At 23.1% G+C, this 26441-nt stretch overlaps 10 protein-coding genes across 10 annotated transcripts; 6 read left to right on the top strand and 4 right to left on the bottom strand.

The window, feature by feature from the left end:
* Positions 1 to 1714: 1714 nt before the first annotated feature.
* On the top strand, positions 1715 to 2744 carry SRAE_2000434100 (Sulfotransferase family-containing protein; the record flags this gene model as incomplete). Its single annotated transcript, XM_024643199.1, has 2 exons — positions 1715 to 2382; positions 2432 to 2744. 2 exons carry the CDS (start codon positions 1715 to 1717, stop codon positions 2742 to 2744), a joined length of 981 nt encoding a protein of 326 aa, XP_024508893.1.
* Position 2745: 1 nt separating this feature from the next.
* On the bottom strand, positions 2746 to 4248 carry SRAE_2000434200 (Glutathione synthetase; the record flags this gene model as incomplete). Its single annotated transcript, XM_024643200.1, has 2 exons — positions 2746 to 2955; positions 3010 to 4248. The coding sequence occupies 2 exons, from the start codon at positions 4246 to 4248 to the stop codon at positions 2746 to 2748; spliced, it is 1449 nt and encodes a 482-aa protein (XP_024508894.1).
* Positions 4249 to 4777: 529 nt separating this feature from the next.
* On the bottom strand, positions 4778 to 6106 carry SRAE_2000434300 (Histone H4 transcription factor; the record flags this gene model as incomplete). Its single annotated transcript, XM_024643201.1, has 1 exon — positions 4778 to 6106. One exon carries the CDS (start codon positions 6104 to 6106, stop codon positions 4778 to 4780), a length of 1329 nt encoding a protein of 442 aa, XP_024508895.1.
* Positions 6107 to 7426: 1320 nt separating this feature from the next.
* On the top strand, positions 7427 to 8485 carry SRAE_2000434400 (Hypothetical protein; the record flags this gene model as incomplete). The annotated part of the gene is made up of 1 exon (XM_024643202.1): positions 7427 to 8485. The coding sequence occupies one exon, from the start codon at positions 7427 to 7429 to the stop codon at positions 8483 to 8485; it is 1059 nt and encodes a 352-aa protein (XP_024508896.1).
* A 406-nt stretch (positions 8486 to 8891) lies between these two features.
* SRAE_2000434500 (Solute carrier family 22 member 15) lies at positions 8892 to 10502 on the top strand (the record flags this gene model as incomplete). The annotated part of the gene is made up of 3 exons (XM_024643203.1): positions 8892 to 8931; positions 9040 to 10095; positions 10147 to 10502. The coding sequence occupies 3 exons, from the start codon at positions 8892 to 8894 to the stop codon at positions 10500 to 10502; spliced, it is 1452 nt and encodes a 483-aa protein (XP_024508897.1).
* Positions 10503 to 12685: 2183 nt separating this feature from the next.
* SRAE_2000434600 (Methionine synthase) lies at positions 12686 to 16471 on the bottom strand (the record flags this gene model as incomplete). The annotated part of the gene is made up of 1 exon (XM_024643204.1): positions 12686 to 16471. One exon carries the CDS (start codon positions 16469 to 16471, stop codon positions 12686 to 12688), a length of 3786 nt encoding a protein of 1261 aa, XP_024508898.1.
* Positions 16472 to 17376: 905 nt separating this feature from the next.
* On the bottom strand, positions 17377 to 18288 carry SRAE_2000434700 (Collagen alpha-5(IV) chain; the record flags this gene model as incomplete). Its single annotated transcript, XM_024643205.1, has 1 exon — positions 17377 to 18288. One exon carries the CDS (start codon positions 18286 to 18288, stop codon positions 17377 to 17379), a length of 912 nt encoding a protein of 303 aa, XP_024508899.1.
* Positions 18289 to 20185: 1897 nt separating this feature from the next.
* On the top strand, positions 20186 to 22217 carry SRAE_2000434800 (Bifunctional 3'-phosphoadenosine 5'-phosphosulfate synthase 2; the record flags this gene model as incomplete). Its single annotated transcript, XM_024643206.1, has 2 exons — positions 20186 to 20284; positions 20334 to 22217. 2 exons carry the CDS (start codon positions 20186 to 20188, stop codon positions 22215 to 22217), a joined length of 1983 nt encoding a protein of 660 aa, XP_024508900.1.
* A 558-nt stretch (positions 22218 to 22775) lies between these two features.
* Positions 22776 to 23115, top strand: SRAE_2000434900 (Hypothetical protein; the record flags this gene model as incomplete). Its single annotated transcript, XM_024643208.1, has 2 exons — positions 22776 to 22979; positions 23026 to 23115. 2 exons carry the CDS (start codon positions 22776 to 22778, stop codon positions 23113 to 23115), a joined length of 294 nt encoding a protein of 97 aa, XP_024508901.1.
* A 942-nt stretch (positions 23116 to 24057) lies between these two features.
* Positions 24058 to 25047, top strand: SRAE_2000435000 (Decapping protein 1; the record flags this gene model as incomplete). Its single annotated transcript, XM_024643209.1, has 2 exons — positions 24058 to 24376; positions 24470 to 25047. The coding sequence occupies 2 exons, from the start codon at positions 24058 to 24060 to the stop codon at positions 25045 to 25047; spliced, it is 897 nt and encodes a 298-aa protein (XP_024508902.1).
* Between the last annotated feature and the right edge of the window lie 1394 nt (positions 25048 to 26441).

Consider the following 26441-nt stretch of genomic DNA (forward strand, 5'->3'; position numbering starts at 1 on the left):
AACGGAAAATAAATAAAACTTAGAAACAATAAAAGTTTTTTTTTAATTCATAATTATATTCAAAATTTTAATAAAAATACATTCAGTTGATTAATTACTTTTACTAAAGTATGTACTTAAAAACAAATTTTTAATAATAATATATAAAATTTTTATTATAAATTAATGGCATCAGGGATGTTGTTATATAAAAATTGATTTTTTTTTATATAATTTATTTTTACATATAATTATAAAAACAAAATTAATAATATATAAAATTAACAAAAACACCATCTTATATAAATACTTTTTTTTTGTCATAAAAGGATTAACCTTATTTATCATTGTGTAATGATATTTTTTTTCTTAATTAAATAAAAATTAAAATTTCAACCATCAATATATTATGATTAATCTCAATAAAAAAAAACATTTAAGTGTAATTATATCAAATGACTGTAGGAGAAATAATCATTATTAAAAATAATTTTTTTTAATATATATGGTTATATATATATTACTTATAGTAAATTATTATTTTTTTTTTTTGAAAATATAATATAGAAATAATTTGTATATATATATATTATTTTATATTTAGTAAATACTATTAAAAATCATTAAATTTTATAGGATATAAATAGTGAACATAAAAATAACATAAAAATTTTAAATTAAATACTCAAATATATGGTTAAAAATATTTAAAAAAAAATGAGTAATTTCAATAAAATATTATATTTGTGTGGAGTGATGCTTTAATCTCAAAAAAATCTCTAGATTTTATCAGTGTGAATTAGTATATATAAAAATCACTCTTTTAAATATGTTATTCAGTTTCCTTTTTTTCTACTAAGAAAATAAAATAAATTGGTAAATGATAAATTTATAAAATATAGTGTATTCTCAAGAGGAAGTGTAATGTTATTTATATAAAAATCTTTTATGCAACATTTTTCTATCTCTAAAATATTATTTTAAATATATATAGTAGAATTATATATATATAATAGAAAAAAAAATTTTTTTTTATAATATTATTGAAAAAAAAATTATTAAGTTTTTTTTTTAATATAGAATATAAATATCAATTATAATGATAATATTACTTTAAAATACAAATATACATAAACATTAACCTTGGCATTATATTCAGTAAAGTGTTTTAAAAAAATATATATATATTTTTTTTTTATTTTCATAAATTTAATTCATATACAACAATAATAATAAAAAATTACATAATAATTTTAAAATTTAAAATAATATTTGTATATTTAATGTTTTTATAATATATTTTAAATTCATATTTATCAGTTGCCCTTATAAATCTTTTTGAAAAATATTAAAATAAAAAAGATTCATTATTCTTGATAAAATATATATGTTAACTTAATGAATATTTAATAGCTAACATTATAATATTTAAAGTTGGATGATGACGAAGACAAAAACCAATATTACATCATTGGATCCAGTTTTAGTTAAAGCTTCTATTATTAGTATTAAAACAAATAGTTGAGATAAATTTTTTTGCTGTTAAATGAATAATCAAAAACAAGAATTACAATTGTATATAGTTATGAAAAATAAAAAAAAAATTATACATATATATTTATTTATTAAAAGGAAGAAAAAAAATGTAGTAATATATCTTTTGAAAACAATCTATTTAGCATATAAGGCAGAAAAAAAAATTTTTTTTTTATAAGTTAATGTACATTTAACAAAAATGAAGGCTTCTTTTATTATTAATTTATTATCAATATTTCATTTTCTAATTTATTGTGAATATAATAAAACAACAACAATAGAATCTATTGATGAGGTAAATATTTCAAAAGAATTATTAATTTCTAACAAATACTTTGAAAAATGTAATGATAATAAAGAATGGAAAAAATGTTCTAAAGTTATAAAATTAAAGAAACAAGAATTTTATGTATCACCCAAAAATAAGTTGTCAGTTTGTGTTATTCAAAAAAATTTTAGTTCAATGATGATTGCTATTATGTGTTACCTGTTTAGTGAAAAAAGATTTAAATTAAAAAATAAACATTTAGCTGATAATAGATGGGATAATAAAGAGTGCACTAGACATAATTTTGCCAACTCTACCTGGAGCGTGATTAAATATTTTAATAAAAGAAAAAGAAAAAATTTTTTTAAAAATTGGAAGTCTATTATAATTATTAGAGAACCAATTGAAAGATTTATAAGTGGATATGTACATCATTGCTCAAAAAGCATAGGAAAATTCACTAAAACGTCTAGTTGCTTTTTTTGTAATGGAAATTTAAATTGTTTTATCTCTAATCTTTATAAAATAGTTACATCAAATAGAAAAACAATTTTTAGTGCTAATCGTCATTTAAATCAACATTTTTTTCCTCAAACATGGTATGATAAAATTACATAATTTTTTTTTATTTTTTATTTTTTTTTTTAGGAGATGTGAATATTTTCAATATAAAAAAAATTATAAAATTCTTCGATATAATTCAAGAAATGTTACAAGTTTCTATGATGAATTTATTGAAATACTTCAAGAACGTAATATACCACAATATAAAATAGCATTTGTTAATAATGAAATTAAGACAATAAGAAGTTACCATTCAACGGTAGGAAAATTAACTACAGCATTACTTAAAGAACAAATATATAGTAATAATAAATATTTAGACTTATTAGTCAGAATATATTATCCTGATTTTGTAGAATTTAATTATCCATTTCCTAACTTTAAAGATATAAACTAATTTAAATTAAATATATTGAATCAATGGATGAAGCTCCAATTGTTACACCACCTTTTGTTTCATTTGACTTTTTTGTTCTTAAAAGATATCCTCCAGAATAGTTAAAATATTCTTGATTTGTTGTAATATTTCCTAAATAAGTACCCATTATACCTAATTCACTAACAACTTCTGACTCTTCATATTCTTTTCCACTAACCATAATATAATTCTATAAAAATAATTATAATATTGTAAATAATATTTTTAAAAAATTAAAACTTACTTTACTTTTCATAGGATTTAAACGTTCCATTAATATACATGATTTTAATTTCTCTACATCATTCATTTTTTCAATTATATCATCATCAAAATAATTTCCAGCACCTCCTTCTAATTGTTCTTTAAGTACATAATCTTTACAATTATTAATAACTTTTTTTTTTATCTCATCCATATTATCATTTAATGACCACATCATAGCAAATGTCTTTTTAACATCTTTTATTTCTTCTATATCGTTTAAAAATTTTTCAACAACACCATTCTCTATTAACACTTGTTGGATTCTTTTTGTATTTGCTAATTGTAAACCTATCCATGGTGATTTGATAGCACAAGATTTTTCAATAAGAAGTCTACTATTCCAATCTTCTTCATCTATATAATTTTCTGGTGAATAGCCAGTTCTAAAATAAACAACACCAATTTCATAAATATCATCCATTATTAATTCATAATTCTTTCCTAATTTTAATCTATTTCTACATTCAGAAAGAGGAATTCTTATTGTTTTACATTTATATGAGGTAAAATAATCTGTAGCATATTGAATATGTCGATGATCAAGTTGATTTTTATTGGTATCCTCAACCAATTGAAGAACATATGCATTAGTATTTCCGTACATTTTCCATGCTTCAGCAAGACCTTTACCTACAGTATCATTACCTCTATTAGATGGATGATTATCTTCATTATAGATGTTAGAAAAATTTCTAAGAATATGTTTATGCATTTGTGTAGTTATTTGACTTAAACTAGCCATTCCTGCTGCAATATTATTTACCTCAATTTGTTTTAATTCATATACAATTTTATTTGGATTTGAAGTATTAACATGACAAAAATAGTCAGATCTTTGAAGAAGTAATGTTATAGGTTGTTTTAAACTTTCTTTCATAACAATATCATAAATATTAAAAAGTTTTTTTGTAAAATCATCTGTATCAATGACACATTTTAAGGATGATTTTAAAAATTCATAATCTAAAGAAATTTTAAAATATAATTTATTCATAATTGGTTGAACTTTTAAAGCTTGGATATAAAGATTTTTTGGAAATGGACTTGGTAATAATGTAATTGGAGCATGTTGAACAATATCACTGGAATCTTTAGAATTAGATAAACGTAATATATTTCCATGAACAACAGCAAAATCTTTAGCTTCATCAATTATATAATTAAATAATTTTGGATTATTATTTTTAATTGTAGAAAATTCTTCATATAGATTCATTTTACTATAAATTATATATATATATATATATTAAACGATAAAATAAAACTAAATAAGTAAAATAACACAGATTATATACTTGTTAAAATGATTAAATTTAACCAATAGATAATAAACACTAATAAAAGTGAATAAAATAGTACAAAGTTTTGTGTAAATTTTATGATAATATTAAAAAAGTAAAATATTAATAATTAAAATTTTGTGATAAATTTGTGCAAACTATAAAAATAGATTAAATAAGTTTGAAATAAATGACATTATAAATATATTATAATAATATTTATTACATAATTTAGCATTTAATAAATTTTCTCTAGACTATAAATATTGTTATAAAATAAAAAATATTAAAAATCAGGAAATTTTTTTGTAAATAAAAAAGTCTATCTCAAATATTTATTTTAATTTTTACTTTTATACATAGTATATATTTTTAATATAAAAATAGATACACAAAATTTAAATTAAAAATAAATAATAAAAAAACATTTAACAAAGAAATATGAAACAAAAAAAAATATTTTTCTTAATTATTTCTTCTACAATGAGGAGTTAATTCAAGACGAAAAAAAGTATCAGGACATTTTCTATATTTAAATCTAACAAATCCTTTTGGAACAGTTAATTTATGTACATCTTTTAAATGAGTTGATAAGGCATTTGAAAATAAAAATACACCATTTTTTTTAATTGTTTTAGATGATGTTTTAACATCTTTAGTGTCTTTTTCTACTTCACATATATGACACATATAGAGATCAGTTGTAAATGGTTTCTGATGAGCTGAGGTAAAATGCCTTTTTAATGATGGTAAATATTCAAATTTAGCTGAACATTCAGAACATTTTATTTCTTTTTCACCTGATAAACATAACTCTTCATGACCTTTTAATGATGTTTTTGTATAATATTTTTTGTTACATCTTCTACATTTATATTCTTCACCATCTCCATGAACATTACTTACATGCCTAGCTAATGTACTTGGACAACTCATTTTAGCATGACAAATTAAACATTCATAATCTTTATAGTGTCTTTTACTATGACTTTCTAAAATTTGTTTATCTTTAAATTTTTTACAACAATAATCACATGTATATTTTGCATCATTTTCATTTTTAACTTTTCTATTCATATGATCACGAAGTCTTGTTGATTCTAAAAATCTTTCTCCACAATAAGGACATGCACATTTTTTTAATAATGTATGAGTATTGACATGTTTACCAAAATTAAATTTTTCATCATAAATCTCAATACAATCATTCCATTGACATTGATAAGTAATATTATCATTTTTTCTTTTTCTTGGATATGAATTAACATGCTTATCAACATGTGTATAAAATTCAATAACACTATAAAATGTTTCTTTACATCCTCTCCAACGGCATATTAAAGGACATTCATCAGATACTTCTGATGGTTGTTTAGCAAAACCACATCCATCAAAAAAATCCCATTTAACTTTTTCTGCTAAATATTTATAACCCATATATTGAAGTTTAAGTAAATATAAATGATAAGAGATATGTAATTTAAATTCATGAACAGATTTTAACTGTACACGGCACCCATAAATTTGGCAAACAATTATTGATAAACATGATATATGACTTTCAATAGCTTTACAATGTTCATGAACATGAAATAATATTTCATTTTCAGTATAACATTGATAAGCACAACTATGCCATTGACATTTAAAGTAAAATAAGTTATTTGAAGAAATTGTGTTTTGGTTAGAAAAATCATCTAACAATTGATATATTTTTTTTAATGTATACCAACTATGTTGTCCAAAAGGATTTTCACCTTGAGGATTATTATCAAAATCATTTATTGTTGTCATTAAAAAAAATAAAAATATGAATAGAAAAAAAAAAAATAAAGTCTTAAGTAAATTATTATAACTGGAAAATTTAATAAATATAAACAAATTAAGAAAGATACATAAAATAAAACACAAAGTTGGAATTACGCTTATTCTCTTTAATGTAAATACAAAAAAAAAGATAATAAATATTATTGTTTATTTTTAGTATTATTATTTTTTTTTTATAAAAAAATTAAATTTTTATTTAACTTGTTATTATACTATGAAATTGTTTAATTTTTTTTTAATCAAACAAAATAAAATTGAAATGTAACATTTAATTAAATTAAATAAATATTAAGATATTAAAAAATATGTTTTTTATTTTATTTTTAAAAAATGATATAAAATATATTATCCTATGACAAGATAAAATATTTTTTTACTAATTAACAAAAAAAAAGTTTGATTAAAATTAAAGATAATTTAGTATGTCCTAATTTATACAATGTTACACTAAATATTACCAATTTTTATAAAACCTTTTTTGAAACAAAAAATTTCTTTTTAATTAAAATGATAAGAAAGATATTTTTATTTGATTTAAATGTTATATAATAATGAAAAGAAATTAGGAGAGAAATATCAAGATTATAATACATACATCAATTATATATGTAATAGACATTTTTTAATTTTAAACTATTATTAATTATTCTATTAATTAGTAAAAAAAAATTTTATTTGTAGTTTTAGTTTCCATCTATTTTCCTATTTTATTTTATATATATAATTATTTTCGGTTATTAAATAATATATAATTAATTAATATAATTTAATATATTAAAATTTTTTTACTAATAACATAAAAAAATATGGTTGATGTATTTAATGAAAAAAAAAGAAAACATTCCTGTAGTGGTTATGAGGCAATATCAAAACTTACAGAGCTTGTTGAAAATGTTAATACCAATAATTATATACCTAAAATTTATCATTGTTTAGAAGATAACAAAATACCACATAAAAAGAAATGTACAAAAAATATTAATCATTGTTCTAATAATTTTATGATAAATTATACCACTAATAATTCTTTTAAAATAATTACTTATAATGATAAATCTTATCAATTAGAAAATATATTATATAATAATTTATTATCCAGTATATTTTTTTATCAAAATCCAGAATTTAGATTATGGACAGTTCAATAAAAATATTATTTTATGTAATAAAATCTTTTTATATTCAAAATTATCTAATTTTTTTTTATTTAAAAATTTGAATAAAATTATTATATAAAATTATATATATTTTTAAAAGTTAAGATATTCAACAAATTTTTTTGTTTGAATGATTATTTTTATTAAATTTTTTTTTATCATCATTTTTCAATTTTTTTTTCTTACTTTCTGTGGGAGACAAAGAAAACCTAATGATAGAAAAGAAAAATTATTGTCAAGTGAAAGTAACTTATCAAATCAAGAAAAAGTATCTCAAAATAATGATGGTGTTGTTTCAAATCGTATTGTAGAAAATGATGTAAGTAATAAAGAAAAATTTAGTTATAGGAGAAATGAAAATATATCAGAAAAGAAATGTAATGTAAAAGTTGATAAAAGTCGCAATTATAAATCGTTATCTCCAGTAGAATTAGATGAAAATAATTATACAGGTAAGGATATGAATAAAGAACCACAAGTAGAAAGTAATAATTTTAAAAACACACCTATAAATAAAGAAAATGATTTTAATTTATATTTTGGTTTGGAAGCAAATAATAAAATACAACAAAATGTAGTACCTCAAGATGACTTAATAAAAAAAGATAATGTATCAATTAAACAATTTCCTCAAAATTGTCAAACACCAAATAATATTGTTGGAAGTAATAATATATATAATCAAAAAAACAATAATAATGTTGCGTTAGCTGAAAAGCCTGAAAATAAAAATAAAACATATGAAGCATTAAGTAACATAAATTATGATGACAAAAGAAATCCTATAATAAATCCACCTCCACCACCACCACAGCAACAACAATCACCTGAAATAAAAAATGAAAAAGCTCCTGAAAATAATGATTTATATGTCAATTTGGATCCTGCAGAAAACATTCCTCCACCACCACCTCAACCAGCTGAAAAATTAATAAAATGTGAAGTAAATAAAGTAGTAAATGAACAAAAAATTGAATTAGCTCCTGTGCTTACAAAAAAAATTTCTCAAGCGCGGAAAAAAAAAACATCAGCAAATGATAAAAAATGCCAACAAGAGGGAAGTGAAAATCAATCACAAAATAGGGGTACTAAAAAAAGTACTACAAATTTAAGTAAGCACAATAGAAGAAAAAAAACAACCCTAAAAGATACTAGCAATAAAAATCTTTCAAAAAGAAAAAATAAATAAATATGTATTACATATAATATTAATAAAAAATTACTTCTTAATTATTTAATAACAAGTTCTAATGATAACATAAAAAAAAATGTATGAATGTACTTCAAATGGTTTTTTTTTAAGTAAACTTATTGTTAACATTCTATTGTTGTTTTATTTTTGTATTAAAATGTTGACATGTCGACATTTTCATTCAAGTTTATCAAATAGAACTTTTTGTTTGAAGATAGATAAAAATCACATACATTTTTCAATTATAATAACGACAGTTGATGGTAACTTAACCTTGAATTATTATTACTAAAATAATATATATATGTATATATATAAATATAGTGTTAATAAAAGATCTTATATTAATTAATCTAAGTGTTGTAAGTTATCTTTGTATTTTATTATTATTATTTCAAAAAAGATGAATAACGAAGAGATAGTTAGTGAAAGGAAAAGAAAAAGTATGGAGGACTTATTTAAATTTGAAAAGTATACGGTTATTTTATGTTTATTATTGCAATTTATGATACTTAATCAATTGGGAAATTTATTTTTCATGTCATTTTCAGGATTACCACCAAAAATTGTAAGATGTGGAGATATTGAATTTGATGGTTTAAGTGAAAAAGAAATTTGTAATGAGTATGAAAAAATTAAAAATAATGTTAATGGTAGTATTTGTGATCCTGAAATTGAGTATGAATTTAAAAGTGTTAATGTTGAATTTAAATATTTATGTAGTGATAGAATTAAAATGAAAAATTGTATTTCTCTTGAAATTGTTGGTGTCATATTAGGATCATTAATAGGAGGTTTATTAAGTGATAAAGTTGGAAGAAAACGTATAATATTGTTTGCAATTACTGGAAGTTGTGTATTTGGATTTTTAGTTTCTTTTACATATGGATTAACTGATTTTGTAATATTTAGATGTGTAATAGGATTTTTTAATGGTGCTTCATTAGCTGTTTTGCCAGTTTACATTATTGAAATGATTAATAAAAAAGATCGTCTCTGGATTTTGAATGTCATTACCTGGGCTCCGACGGCAGTCATATTTTCAATGTTAGCTTTCATTGCTAAGGACTGGAGAATTTTAGCTCGAATATCTTCAGGCTTAGCAATTCCAGCACTTATATTAGTTTGGTTTGTAGAAGAAAGCCCACGATGGTTAATACAGCAAAAAAAAATTGAAAAATCACGCGAAAGTTTAAAAAAAATTTGTAAAATTAACTATGGAAAAAAAGTAAATATTGATGAAGTTGTTGATGAGGCAATAAAAGATGAATTAATAAAACATAAGGAATCAATAATTAAGAATAAAACAAGTTATTCATTTAAACATTTATATTCAACATTAGAATTTACAGGTTACTCAATTGCATTAATTCTTATCTTTTTCACTGGTTCATTTTCAAAATATGGTATTGTATATAATATGGAGAATGTTTCTGGTTCACCATACATGAATGTTATACTTATTGGTTTATTAAGATATGTTATGAATCTATCTGTTGCTTTTTGTGATGTTAAATTTAAAGCTATTGGAAGAAGGCATATTATGATAACTTTTATCCTTGGAATAACAATATCAACAATTATTATTGGCATTTTAAATAATATAGGTAATTTTATTTTTATATAAATATAAAAAATATTTTTCATATATACTTTAGGAAAATCAATTGAATATGGATGGTTAATACGAATCTTACAAATTTCTGTTGTAGGATTTACTTCACAATTTTATGTTGTTGGAGCATTATGCTCAGCTGAACTTTTTCCAACACCAATAAGAAATATGGCTAATGCTCAATTACAATTTTTTTCTAGAATTGGTACAGTTGTATCCCCATATCTTTTTTATTTACCACATCCATATATATCTTTGTGTTTACTAACTCTTATTACTGCAACAGTATTTTACTTTATTATTCCAGAAACAAAAGGTATACCACTTCCAGAAAATATGCCATCTTTAAAAAGTGACAAAGAAAATAACGAAGAACTAAAAAATATGATTAATAGTTGAAACTTTTATTAATTAGAATATAAATTGTGAAAATAGATAAAAAAAAAATTATAATTTTTTTAATGGTAAAAAAAATTTACAAAAAAGCATATTAAATAATAAAAAACTTTAATAATATTTTTATATATAATTATTTAAACTTAAACTTTTTTTTAATTCTATTGAATATTTATATTTTTATCAATAAACATGTGATTACCATTATATTTCTTATTTAGAATCAAATGATTTGTTAAACTATTGTGTAATTTTTTAAATATTTTCTAATAATTACAAATAGTTCTATTTATAAATATCTAAGAAATACAATTTTTTAATTTAAAAAAAATAAAGTTACTACTCTAAAAATAAAAAATTATGAAATTATTCAAAATCTATGTAAAAAAAACTATGTTAACTAATCCTTCTAAATCTGGCTCAAAAAATGAAAACATTGATATTAATATCAATCTTACATTAAAAACAATTTAACAATAGCATTGAAAAGTTGGAAACAATAAAAATTGAAAACAAATATTTTCCTCATTTGCTATATCTCTTTTTAAAATAGAAAAAATAACAATCTAATTTTTGGATTCATCTACTATTCATTTTTCATTTAGGGGTTATGTTTATATTTATTTCATATATTAAACAATTACTAAGAAATAAAAAATGATGACAATAGATTAAGCGCGCAAAAATACTCAACAATTTATCTCAAGAACGGTTGAAATTTAGAAAATATTTTCAACATAGACTATAGCTCAAATGTCTTAAGAAGTCTAGCGCATTTAGTCTCATGCTTCTAGGACCACATTTACTTGAGTTATGAGCTTTGTACTTGAAACTTTTTCAAGATACATTTTACATCATATCTTGAGATCAAGAAAAGTTATAAAGATGAGGCTAAGTTTAATCGACTTCTAGCAAAAATCTGATCTAGAATAGTTGTTTTAATTTTAATATTTCCAATTTCATCATGGAAATCGGATTTTTTCAAAAAATATTCCCCGCTTTCGCCTCTAACTTTAACTCATCACAACTTCTCAAGATTTACTTCTGATATAGCCTTGATTATATTTAAAATTTACCATTTTTCAAGGGCTATCAGATGAATATACTTTCATTGCAAAATTCAAAAAAAAAGTTTTTTTTTAGTACTCATGCTGAAGGTCAAGTTCGAAATACATGGACCAATTATGAATTTTACTAAATTTTAAAGTTATTTATATAGGAACAGTTTTTTCTAGACCAAATTTTCATAAGAAATCTAATGAAACTAGTCTTATGATAATCTGACAAGTTTCAGCTGAGTTGTTGAAAAGTCGGGAACAATGAATATTTAGAAAAAATTTCAGCCTTTTGCTATAACTCGCTTCAAAATAAAGATATAGACAAACGAATTTCTGGAATCAACTACTTTTCAATTTTCATTAGGGGTCTGCGTTCAAACCTATTTTATATTTTCAACAGTTGCTAAGATATAAAAAATGATGACAATAAATTGAGCGCGCAAAAATACTAAATAATGAATCTCGGGAACGGTTGAATTTTAGAAAATATTTTCAACGTAGACTATAGCTCAAATGTTTCAAGAAGACCAGCGCATCTAGTCTCATGCTTCTACGTGTTCATATACTTGAGTTATGAGTTTCAGACTTGAAACTTTTTCAAGATACATTTTGCCTCATATCTTGAGATCTAGAAGAGATACGAAGATAAGACCAGTTTTAATCGACTTCTAGCAAAAATCTGATCTAGTATAGTTGTTTTAATTTTATTATTTTTTATTTCATTACGAAAATCGGGTTTTTTCAAAAAATAATATCCGCTTTCGCCTCCAACTTTGACTCGTCACAACTTCTCAGGATTTGCTTCTGATATAGCCTTGATTATATTTAAAATTTACCATTTTTCAAGAGCTATCAGATGAGTATAATTTTATTTTTAAATTCCAAAAAAAAATTTTTTTTTGCGAGAGTAAATTAATACTTGAACAATAATATGCTTAGTAAACTTTATATAAAAATTTTTTTAAACAAAATATTTAAAAATATATAATGAAAAGAATATAACATTTATTTAAAAAAAATATCATTTTATAAAACTTCTTTAATAATTACTAATAATAATTTTTTTAAATTTATTATGTCCTTATTTTTAATTGTGAAAATAATGGCTTTTTGTGTTTATAAAAATTATTAAACTGTTTCATATCCAAGATTTGGTTCTAACCATTTTTCTACAAGATCAATCGATTGTTTTTTTCTAGTAGCATAATCTTCAATTTGATCTTTGTTTATTTTTCCTAAACTAAAGTATGATGAATGTGGATTGGCAAACATTAAAGCAGAAACTGATGAAGCTGGTTCCATTGCTAAACTTTCAGTTAATTTTATTCCAGTTTTTTCTTCTACATCCATAATATTCCATATTGTTACTTTTTCTTGATGGTCTGGTTGTACAGGATAACCAGGTGCTGGTCTAATTCCTTGATATTTAATTGATAATAAATCACTATTTTTTAAATCTTCATTCTTTGAATAACCCCAAAGATCGGTACGAACAATTTTATGAATATATTCTGCTAATGCTTCTGATAATCTATCAGCTATTGCTTTTAACATAATACTTTTATAATCATCATATTCTATTTTTTCATATTTATGACATAATTCATCAACACCAAATCCTACTGAACATGCAAACATTCCAATATAGTCATCAACTACACCATCAACTGTAAGTGGGCGTATAAAATCAGAAATACAATAACATTTTTGATCATGTTCTTTATCACATTGTTGACGTAATCCATGTAATGTGTCAATTATTTTATTATTTTCGTCATATAAAACAATATCATCATTGTTAGTTGAAGCACATTTATAAAATCCAATAATAGCTTTAACTGATAATATTTTATTATCAATAATATCTTGAAGCATCTTTTTAGCATCTTCAAAAACTTTTTTAGCCTCATTACCAACATCAGAATCATTGAAAATATTTGGGTATGCTCTATTTGGATATTTACCTCTTAATTGCCAAACGTCAAAAAATGGTTTCCAATCAATGTAAGGAATAAGATTTTCTAGTGAAATATCATTAAATGATTTCGATCCAATAAATGTTGGTTTATATGATATATGGTTATTCCAATCAAAATCAACCTTACGTGATCTTGCTTCTTTAAGTGTTATAAAACGTCTTTCTTTTAGAGATTCATAATATTCTTCACAAATAGATTCATAGTCTTCTTTAAGATCATCTAAAAATTCTTCTTTTGTTTTTTCGTCAAGTAATGATGATACAACAACAACAGATTTTGAAGCATCTAAGCAATGGATAACTGGTCCATCATATCTATGATTAATTTTTACAGCTGTATGTGTTTTGGAAGTTGTCGCACCACCAATAAGAAGAGGAATCTTTAAATTATTTCTTTGCATCTCTTTTGCTAGGTGAACCATTTCATCAAGTGATGGAGTAATAAGACCTGATGCACCTATAAAATCAGCTTTTTCATCTATAGCTGCTTTTATAATTTTTTCACTTGGAGTCATAACACCAAGATCAACAACTTTAAAATTATTACATCCTAAAACAACACCAACAATATTTTTTCCAATATCATGAACATCTCCCTTAACTGTAGCTATGACAATTGTTCCATTATATGGATTATCATTATCAATAAATCCCTGTTCTTTTAATCTTTTTTCTCTTTCAGCATCCATATATGGTATTAAATGAGCAACAGCTTTTTTCATTACTCTAGCACTTTTAATAACTTGTGGTAAAAACATTTTACCTGCACCAAATAATTCTCCAACAACTTTCATACCATTCATTAATGGTCCTTCAATAACATTTAATGGACGTGGATATTTTATTAAATTTTGTCTACATTCTTCAGTATCTTCAACAACATACATATCAACTCCTTTAACTAATGCATCTACAAGTCTTTCTTCTGGTGTCTTTTGTAAACGTAAATTTTTTAAATTTTCTTCATTCTCATTAGAATTATCTTTTTTAGTTAATTTTTGTGCCATTAATAACATCTTTTCTGTAGCATCAGGATCACGATCAAAAATTAAATCTTCACATAAATTAAGAAGATTTTTATCTATTTCTGAATATAAAGGTAAACTTCCAGCATTAACAATACCCATATCTAAACCAGCTTGAATAGCATGATAAAGAAAAACAGAATGCATAGCTTCACGAAGAACTTCCATACCACGAAAACTAAAAGAAATATTTGAGATACCACCAGATATTCTTGCTCCAGGAAGGTTTGCTTTAATTAATCTACAAACATCAATAAAATAAATAGCATATTTTGAATGTTCTTCCATTCCAGTACCAATAGTTAAAATATTTGGATCAAAAATTATATCATTTGGATTCATTCCAACTTTTTTTGATACTAAAATATCATATGATCTTTTACATATTTCAAATTTTCTATCTGTTTCAGCAGCCTGTCCAAGTTCATCAAAAGCCATAACCACAATAGCACCACCATACTTTTGAATTAATTTAGCTTTTTTAATAAAATTTTCTTCACCTTCTTTAAGTGAAATTGAATTAACAATACATTTTCCTTGTGCTGCTTCAAGGCCAGCTATTATAACATCAAAATCTGATGAATCAACACAAAGTGGTACTTTTGCAATTTCAGGTTCTGATGCAATAAGACGTAAAAATTTTGACATACAATATTTTCCATCAAGTAAACCATCATCAAGATTAATATCAATAATTTGTGCACCATTTTCTACTTGAATTCTGGCAACATTTAATGCCTCCTCATAATTATCTTTTTTAATTAAATTACAAAATCTTTTAGATCCTGATACATTACATCTTTCACCAATATTAATGAAATTACTATTTTTTGTTATATATGATGGTTCTAAACCAGATAGTGATAATGTATCAAAATGTGGAATATTATTATCATCAAATATTCTAGGTTTGATATTTTTACAAGAATCATTTAATGCTTTAATATGATCAGGTGTTGTACCACAACAACCACCAATAATATTTACAAGACCATTTCTGGCAAGTTCTGATACTGATTTAGCCATCATTTCTGGTGTCTCATCATATCCACCTAAAGCATTTGGAAGACCAGCATTTGGATAACAAATAACTAAATTACTTTGTGTATTTCTACTAATAGCTTCAATGAAAGGTCTCATTTCTTCAGCACCAAGTGCACAATTTAAACCAATAGCTAATGGTGATGCATGTCTTGTTGAGATAAGGAAACCTTCACCAGTTTGTCCTGATAAGGTACGTCCTGATAAATCAACAATAGTACCAGAAATAAAAATAGGAATTTCAGGGTAATTTGAATCTTCAAATAATGTTTTTAAAGCAAAAATACATGCTTTAGCATTAGCTGTATCAAAAATTGTCTCGATAAGAAATATATCTACACCACCTTCATATAAAGCTTTAGCTTGTTCAAGATATGCACTAGCCAATTCTTGAAAAGTAATATTTCTAAATTCAGGTTTCTCAACACTTGGTGATATACTTAATGTTTTGTTTGTTGGTCCTAAAGCACCACAAACAAATCTTCTTCTATTTGGTGTTTTTTTATTATACTCATCTACAGCTTTTCTTGCCAATTGAGCTCCAACAAAATTGATATCATAAACCAAATGACAACATCCATAATCATCTTGAGCTATTGTTGTTCCACTAAATGTATTTGTTTCAATAAAATCAGATCCAGCTTCAAGATATTCACGATGTATTTCTAAAATAATATCTGGTCTAGTTAAACTTAATAAATCATTATTTCCTTTTAAAGGTTTTTTATGATCTTTTAAACTTTCATTTCTAAAATCATCTTCTGTTAAGTGGTGCCTTTGTATCATTGTTCCCATAGCACCATCAATAAACAGAATCTTTTCTTTAGAAGCATTCAAAATAGCATTTTTAATTTCATCATAACGAGTCATTGTTAAATTCTATAAAAACTAATATATGTTATAAAAAAAATTATAGTAAAAGTATGATAGTTAAAATAAATATGTATTTATAAAGCAATTATATAACAAATATTATTGTTATCTTATCATAAAAAGAACTTTTTGTTTGTACATTAAAATGATCAATCACAAAGTAATAAGTTATATGTACGTTAAAGAACTATTACACAAGTATATTAACATGATTATTTTACGTAATATATTTAAACATACTCTAATTATTAATACTTTTTTCTTTATTTTATAAAATATTATCTTTATTTCTTATAATGGAATTTTCCTAAAGGTAAATTTATTTATATATATAAAAAAAATGTATTGCTACTTTTTTCATCTTCTACATTGTGAGTTATAAAATAAAAATTAATAAAAATTTAGACAAGTTATTATATATTATTAATTAAACAATTAAATCTTTAATAAAAAAAGAAAAATATTTGTTAAAATATCCAAAAGGTAATTTTACGCATTAATTTACATAAATGTGTAAAAAAAAAATATTTTTTTTGCTATTTTGTACATAACTATGTAATAGAATAGTTTGTTTTTTTTTTAAATGTGTTTTGTTTATAAAATTTCCAAAACCAAATTATTTCTATTATTATTAAATTTCAAATAATTTTTTTATTTTATTTCTATAATAAAATAGAAATTAAAATTTAAAAAAATTAAGTAATATAAATATAGAAAAAATTAATTTTTAAAATAATCCATTTAAAATGAAAAAATACTAGTAAATGTAAGGCAATATTATCTGAGAATAAAAAAAAATATTAATGAATATGAAAATTTTATTTCTATAGAAATATGTACGAATTTGTACAAAATTGTGAGAATCGTATTTTAGTAAAAATGAAAAACTTTTTTTACGATACTTAACGTCTTCTAGTTCCATCTTCGAAGAAGACTCCACCATCAATAGCGCAGTATTTTGGACAGATTCCTTTCTCTCCTGGTGATCCTGGTGCTCCAGCTTGTCCTGGTGCTCCTGGTTGTCCATCGTTTCCTGGTGCTCCATTTGGTCCTGGGGCTCCTTTTGGTCCTGGTTGTCCTGGTGCTCCTGGAGCTCCTGGTTGTCCTGGTGTTCCGGCTGGTCCTTGTGGGCCTGGTTCTCCGGCTGGTCCTGGTTCTCCTGGAACAAGTGGTTCTGATACAGCTGGTGCACCTGGTTGTCCATCTGGTCCTGGGGCTCCTGGGTTTCCATTTGGTCCGGCTGGTCCTTTTGGTCCTGGTTGTCCTGGTGCTCCATCTTGTCCTGGGGCTCCTGGTTGTCCTGGTGCTCCGGCATCTCCTGGTGCTCCTTGTGGTCCTGGTGGTCCGGCTGGTCCTTGTGGGCATGGTTTACATGGTGGTGGAGTAACTGGTTCACATGGTTGAACTGGTGGTTTACCTGGGTTTCCTGGAAGTCCTGGTGCACCTGGTTTACCTGGTTTTCCTGGTCTTCCTGGTGTTCCGGCTGGTCCAGCAGCTCCTGGAAGACAACAAGCATCACATGAACCTCCAGCAGAGGCAGATCCACCACTAACTCCAGCATCATATCCGGCTTGACGAGCAGTTCTGTTTCCAGAAAGAACTGGAAGTCTTTTGAGTGTATTTACTTCAGACCAAATATCTTTAGCAGATTCCTTGCAGTGTTTTACTTCATTGTACATACTTCTTTTAACATGATGTACATAATTGTAGACCATTGGAAGTGTTACACAAACACTAAGAACAGCGACAATAGAAAAGACTACTGCTGAGTAAGCAACAAAACGATAAGCTTTAATTCTTCCTTCTAAATCCATGATGCTGAGAAAAAGTGATATTTTCTTAGTAAAAGTAATGAATATTTATACTAAAATTTAGTCGGTAAAAAGTATATATTTAACCGGTTTTTTTTTAATTTTATTTATATACGTATGGTTTTCAAGGTTTAAAGTAATTTTTTAATAGTAATTAATTAGAAAAGTTTGTAAAGTTATAGTAACTTTTTGAATTTTTAATAAAAGGATAAAATTTTCAATGCTGCTCTATAATTTTCTTTCTAACACATTAATTAAATTCTATGATATAGTATAAAATAAGAAGCGATATTTTATAAATCACAAATTTCCTGTTTTTTAACAACAAGATTATACATATATAATATGTTTACATTGATAAAAAAAGTTTAATACTTCAAAGATATGTGATATTTAAAAAGAAACTTTTAAACTAAGACAAAATTTTAATTAATTTTTTTAAATTACACTTTTTTTTTCGTATAATTTGTTAATTACACTGCCGTTTTGACAAAATTATGTCTAAAGATTATTTTCAAAATCAAATCAGAATTTATTTTCTATAATATTATAGATGAAAGTATGAAGAAATGCTTATGACCTTGAAAAAAAATTTTTATCGGCTATGATTAGGCAAATACTTCCAAATTTTTACGTTCTTTAAGTTGTAATTGTAAAGTGTAACTTTTTTTTTATCAATAATAATTGAAAATTTTGTCAAAATATTTCTGTATATTTTTTTTGTAAAATTTCTATCATTTTTGTTATATTTTTTTTATTATTGTTATTTAAATAATTTAAAAGTCAAATATCATTTTTTGAACAAATATTTCAAGTACAGTGTAACATAAAAGCATGTGAGAAAATAAATTTAATAAATAATTTTTATCATTCAAAGTTAGTAATAAGTCTTAAAAATTTGTATTTAAATGTGTTTTATTCTCAACAAAAGGTATATATGATTGATAAAATTTAGTAATTTTTATATTATTATTAAAAAGATTTTTATTGAAACTAAACTTTTATGTATTTGATTATTGTGTGATAAGAATACGCTATAATATATATTAAAATTTCTGAATATCAATTCTTTATCAAATATTTATATATTTTATGAATAATTTATTTATTATAATCATAAATTAAAATATTTTATAATATTTTATAAAAAAATATATTTTATTTAATGTATAAATAAAAAATCTATAAAAGAAAATAATTTTTTATTTTTAATAATATTTAATCAAAAAAAAAAAAATAATATTAGAAAATTATTATATTTTATTAATATATAAATTCAGATTATATCCTTAAAAATTTTTGCATCTGATTTTTATTTGATTATAGGAATATTATGTATGCATATTAATGGTATTAACTTCATGATATTAATGTGTATACAGATTAGATCTCTCTCAAGCGATAAAAGTAAAAGATAAGTGAATTGGAGAAATATTTAAATAGAATTGTCCTAGTCTAAGAAAAGTATTTGAAGTTCAAAAAAAAAGTAGCACTACACGTCTTTGTCATGAAGCTTTATTTTTGTGTCCTAAAAATAAATATTTACTTTAAGTGTATTACAAAGTTTTTTTTTAATTGTAGTTATATTATAATAATATGGATTTATGTATATCCACATCATTGTTTTATTAACACTTCTGTAATTTATTATAATAAAAACTTGTTTTCCATATTATTTCATACATCCTTGATTTTCATATATCTTTTTCTTTCTTTCACCTATTTTTAATATATATCCTTAAAATTTTTCGAAATTTTTATATTGAAAATTTATTATTTTTGAGCATATTTTCATTTTATATTTTTATCTAATCAAAATATTTAATTAATTAATTAATTAATATATATATATGTATATTTTTTTTCCTAATTATAGAAATATATTAATATAATTATCATTATGAATGAAAGTCAAAATATTAATAACAATAATATTAAATCATCTATAAATGGTTTAAATGAATGTAATGATTGTAATATTCAAAATGATTTGACAAAAGTAAGTAAAATAATAAATAGAAGTGATATTTTTTTATATTATTTTCTAGCATACATTAACACAAGCTACAAATGTAGTTTTTCAAAAACATAAAATTACCCGACATGAAAGAGCAATGAATCTTGGAAAGTATGGTGGTCATAGAGGTTGTACACTTTGGATGACAGGATTATCTGGAGCAGGAAAGACAACAATTTCATTTGCTGTTGAACAAACATTAACTAGACTTGGTATTCCATGTTATGGATTAGATGGTGATAATGTAAGACATGGTTTATGTAAAAATTTAGGTTTTAAACCAGAAGATCGTACAGAAAATATAAGAAGAGTAGGTGAAGTTGCAAAATTATTTGCTGATATGGGAATTGTTGTGTTAGCATCATTTATTTCACCATATAAATCTGATAGAGATGCTGCCAGAGAAGTTCATCAAAAAGATAATCTTCCATTTTATGAAGTATATGTTAATACTTCATTAGATGTTTGTGAAAAAAGAGATCCTAAAAATTTATATAAAAAAGCTAGAAAAGGTGAAATTAAAGGATTTACTGGAATTGATTCAGAATATCAAATACCACAAAATCCTGATTTAATAGTTGATTCAAATAATAGTTCTGAAGAAGAATGTATTTCTAAAGTATTAGAATACTTATATAAACAAAAAATTATTCCAGAAGAGGCATATCATGAACTTTTTAAAAACCATGTAAAAGAACTTTTTGTATATGAAAATATTGAGGAAGAAAAAATTAAAAGTTTATCATATAAAAAAATTGATCTTGAATTAACAGAAGTTGAATGGCTTCAGGTTCTTTCTGAAGGATGGGCAACACCATTAACTGGATTTATGAGAGAACGTCAATATCTTCAATGTTTACATTTTGGACAAATATTTGATTTAAAAAAAAAATGTAATATTCCTGGAGAAAATAATAATGATAATGATTATCCATTTACAGAAGGAATATCACAATCAATACCAATTGTCTTACCAATTGATGATAATAAAAAAGATGAAATAAATGGAGAAACAAATGTTGCATTATATTATAATGGAAAACTTCTTGCTACACTTAATGATATTGAAATATTTCCTCATATCAAAGAAGAAAGAGTATGTAGACAATTTGGTTTTAATGATAAAAGACATCCCGGTGTTAATAGAATTTTAAATCAAGGTAATTGGTGTGTTGGTGGTGATTTAAATGTTTTTGAAAGAATAACATTTAATGATGGTTTGGATAAATTTAGGTTAACCCCTCTTGAATTAAGAAAAATTTTTAATGATAAAAAATGTGATGCAGTATTTGCTTTTCAATTAAGAAATCCTATACATAATGGTCATGCATTATTAATGAGAGATACAAGAGAAAAATTACTTAAAAAATATAAAAATCCTATGCTTCTTCTTCATCCACTTGGTGGATGGACAAAAGATGATGATGTTCCACTTCCAGTTAGAATTAAACAACATGAAGCTGTTTTAGATGAAGGAATTTTATCTAGAGAATGGACAGTTTTATCAATATTTCCATCACCAATGTTGTATGCAGGACCAACAGAAGTTCAATGGCATTCAAAAGCAAGAATTGCAGCAGGAGCAAATACTTATATAGTTGGTAGAGATCCAGCAGGAATAGCACATCCAGATACAGGAGATTATTTGTATGATCCTACACATGGTGCAAAAATTTTATCAATGACTCCAGGATTATCTAATCTTGAAATTATACCTTTTAAAGTTGCAGCATATGATAAGACAAAAAATAAAATGTCATACTTTGATCCATCAAGAAAGGATGATTTTATTTTTATATCTGGAACAAAAATGAGAGGATTTGCAAGAGATGGTATCCAACCACCAGAAGGATTTATGGCTCCATCTGCTTGGAATGTTTTGGCTAATTATTATAAAACTCAAATTAAATCATAACTAACTAATCTTTTTTTTATCTACTATCTAGTGTAATTATTATATATCATACATTTATATTAAAAATTATCTTAAACATATAAAATACTTTTGTAAGTTGTAATAAAAACTATCTTTAAAAGATATATAGTTGATGACGTTTTAATTTATACTATATTAATGATAACAAACTTTATCGTATTCGTGGTACGATTATAAAATTATTTAATAATCAAAAAAAAATTTCCTTAATACTTTTTCATAATAATTTTTTAAAATTTTAATTTATTAATATTTAGATAAAAAAAAATCACTTTAATCTACACTGTATTTTGATTAGAAGTAGTTAAACAAATATATTTATAAATAAATCATTTGGCTATCTATTTTCGTTATGTAAAAAAAGAATGTTACAGCATTTTTCAATTGTCATCTTACAATTGTTTAGGTACAAATAAAACTTTATAAATCATTTTATTTTAATCATAAAAAAAAATGTTGCTACAATTATTTATACAGTGTTTTGCTGGAACATCATTTACATTCTCTCTCCTTCTGATAATATTTTTTTTAATATCAATGTACACAAAAAGTGGTACAAATAATGAAAATCCTGAACTTCCGATGGATTCAGAACCTTTGGAACTAGAAGATATTTCTATTGATGATATAACTAATTATAAAACTATAAATATTTCTGAATGCAATGATTTTCCACAAGCAAGTAATTTAGCTGTTTATAATGATATATGTGGCAATAATTTGACGAAAAAAAATAAAAATGTAACTTTTTTTTTATTTATTTAAATTTGTTTATATAAATTTTTAGAACATTGAGTTGTCTTATTTTAATCAAGAATCAGTTTTTTATGATCAGCAGGAAGTTGTTGGAATTGATCAAAATTTTAAAGAAAGTTGAAGTAACACCTAAATTCTTACCGTAAATTTGTGTCATTTTTTTTAATTTCTATATAGTAGAAAATTTTGTTCCATACACCAAATTATTTTTATACTTATACTATTTATTAATAATAAAAAATTTATTAAAAAATAAGAGAAGTATTTTATAATTAGTTAGAATTTTTAATAGTCATTTATTTGATAGAATTTGTTATAATACTTTATGTCATCCTCCACTATTAAAACATCTTTCACAATATTATATTTTGGCACTTTAAATTATTTTCTCCTCCTCACTATTGAATGTTGTATTTTATGTGAGCTCCTACTTTATTGTAAAGACAAAAGCATTTTTCTTACTTTTCATTATTGCTATCTTTAATTACTCTATCTTTTGAAACATTTAAAATAGTGTTTTTTTTTTTAAAATATATATTTTCTATTTGAAACTAAAGAAATTTGTTAATTGTTTATGTGAGTACTATTTAATGCTGCAATTTTTTAAATTTAAACAAATACACACTCATCACCTTCTTATTAGATATATATTTTTTTTAATTTAAACAAAATATATAATATATAAATATTGTATATTAAAAATTTATCAACATACTTTATATTATTTTATACATTATAAGTTATAATAAAAAATAATTTCCCTTTTATTATTTTTTAAATATCCTTACTTCTATATATGAAATTATTGTCAAAAATAATAATATTTATAAAAAAAAGACAACAAATTTCTTTAAATTGACCTTATCAATTAATCTATTTTTAATCTGTTACAATAGATTATCTAACTTTGACTGAATAGTCTTATAACGAATACTTTTTATTGAAGGTTGGAATTATATAAAGCAATAACAAAAACGTTGTTTCTTATTTCATTTAATCTTTATACAATACATTTAATAAAATAATTATATTTGAGTACTAGAAAATTATTATCTAGAATACTATGGTTGAAAAAGTATCAGTAATGGAACAAAGTACATTATTAGCATTACAAAAAAATTTTACTCAAATAAGTAGAATTGACCCATTAGTAGAAAATGTGATAGCATTTTCAAAATATACAGCTGTATATGATTTTATTAATGGCAAATGGGTAAAAACAGATATTGATGGACCTATGTTTGTGTATAAAAGGAATGCTAAACCTGAATATGGTATTTGTATAGCTAATAGAACATCTACACCTGATTTTATTGAAAATATTTCATATAATTTGAAATTAAAATTTAAACCACCATATATTTTAGCATATTTTCCATCAGGTATATTTTATTAAAATAAAAAAAAAAATAATTTTATTTTTAATAAAAATTATTTATACCCTTTTTTTAATATAAAAATTTTTTACTTTTAAGGGATGATAAAAGGATTATGGTTCTATGATTCATCGCAATGTTCTAAGATATATAATGTAATGCAAAAGTTAATTGAAAAATGTTCATTGGAGGCGGATAATGTTGAGATACAGGAAGAACCAGACATGACAAATGCCTCTGTAAAGGAAGACAATCAAGAATCTCGACAACTACAACAACAACAGGAAAAGCAACAGCAACAATTATCTCCAAATAATATTTTAGCTCAAATGTTAGGAAGTAAGTTGAAAATAGGAGAAAATATTAGTGATAATGTTAGTAATATCACTACAACAGATAAAATGCGAAACAGTGCTAATAAGAACATTGGAAAACGTAAGAGTGACAACAACGGGAATAGTAAAAAGGATGTCATATCAGTGGCAACAACAAATGCAATCCTCTTAACAGAAGATAATAAAAAAGATTTTGTATGTGAAAAAGTTCCTGGTTTATCAAAAGAACAATTCAAAGTGGCATTTATCAATTTGTTAGAAAATGATGAGGCATTCCTTACATCACTTCATAGTTCCTATAGTAGTGTTTTGGAAAAAGCACTATGTTGTAATAAAAAATAATTTAAACTTTTTTGTAAAAAAAACTTTGTTTTGCATATTTCGTTTTTTTTTGTAAAATAAAAAGTATTAAAGAAAAAAGTACTATTCAGTTTTAGTAAAATTGTTATTTATTGTATATACTTTTTCAATGTTAATTTTTAAATTACATTTTTTTTTTCCCTGAAAGAAAATAGTTTTTTAAAACACACAAAAAAAAGAATCCATATAAATAATTATTTCAAAAAAACATTTTTTTTTTTCAAATTAATTACATAGCATTTTGAAATATCAAAGTAATTATTATAATGATAAGAAATATCATTTTTAACATTGCATTCTTTGTAATACCCTGACACTAAGGAGGAACAGATAATAGAAAAAGAAGTACAAAAAGAGAAAAATATGAGGATAAAAGTAATTTTATTGAAAAATGATATTTTAACTACATCATACATGTTACCTACTTTGTAGTTATTTGCATATTTTTTTTAATAATATTATTATTTTGAAAAAAATGTTAAAAAAATTATTAATGTTTTTATATTATTTAATTAGATGGAAGGATGAAAATGATTATTTTTTTTTTTAATAGGATAAGTCAATCCGTAGCGAAAGCATTAACGTCTAAAATTTAAAATATTAAAAAAAAATGAAATAAAGGCAAAAAAAAATTGGTGATATTTTTGAAAATAAATGTAATTAAAATAATACTACGGAATTGTAAAAAATTTTTTTCAAGAACAGTACATTAAGATTTAAAAAAACATCTTAACTTTTAAAATTCTAATAAAAAATAGAAACATAAAAAGTATATAAAAAACATGGTAAATAAGATTTTTAAATAATTATAAATATAATCATTAAGTTAGTAAATGATGCTGAAAATTATAAACAACTCATTTGAAAAATAAAAAAAAATTAAATTTGAGATCACATGATAAAAACTTTTTTGTAGATAGAATTTCAATAACTGTGTAAGATAATTTTTGAAAAAAAATTAATTATAAAACTTTGAAATATAATAACAATTTGTATATTAATAAAGGAATTATTTTTTTTGAAAAAAAATTTCAAGAATGTAACTGATACGTGGAAAAAGTTAATAAATTCTTTTAAAATGAAGATACAAACAAATTGATTTGACAAGATAATAGAAAAGATTCTGGAGTATATCATATCAGGAATTAAAAAATAATCTTTATTCTGAAGTTTGTTATGAGAATTGGATAAAAAAGTAGGATCAATGAAAAAATTGTCCTACTGAAAGTGAAAAAAAAACTGAAAAATATTATTGCAATCTTTTATCTATTAATACTTTTTATGTACAATTTTATAAAAAAAAACTTATTATAAATTAAAAAAAAAATGAGATTATCAGTTTGTTAATAAAAAAATTGAAATTAGGAAAGGTCAAA

The sequence above is a fragment of the Strongyloides ratti genome, assembly GCF_001040885.1.
Source record: "Strongyloides ratti genome assembly S_ratti_ED321, chromosome : 2".
In the NCBI taxonomy this organism is placed as follows: Eukaryota; Metazoa; Nematoda; class Chromadorea; order Rhabditida; family Strongyloididae; genus Strongyloides; species Strongyloides ratti.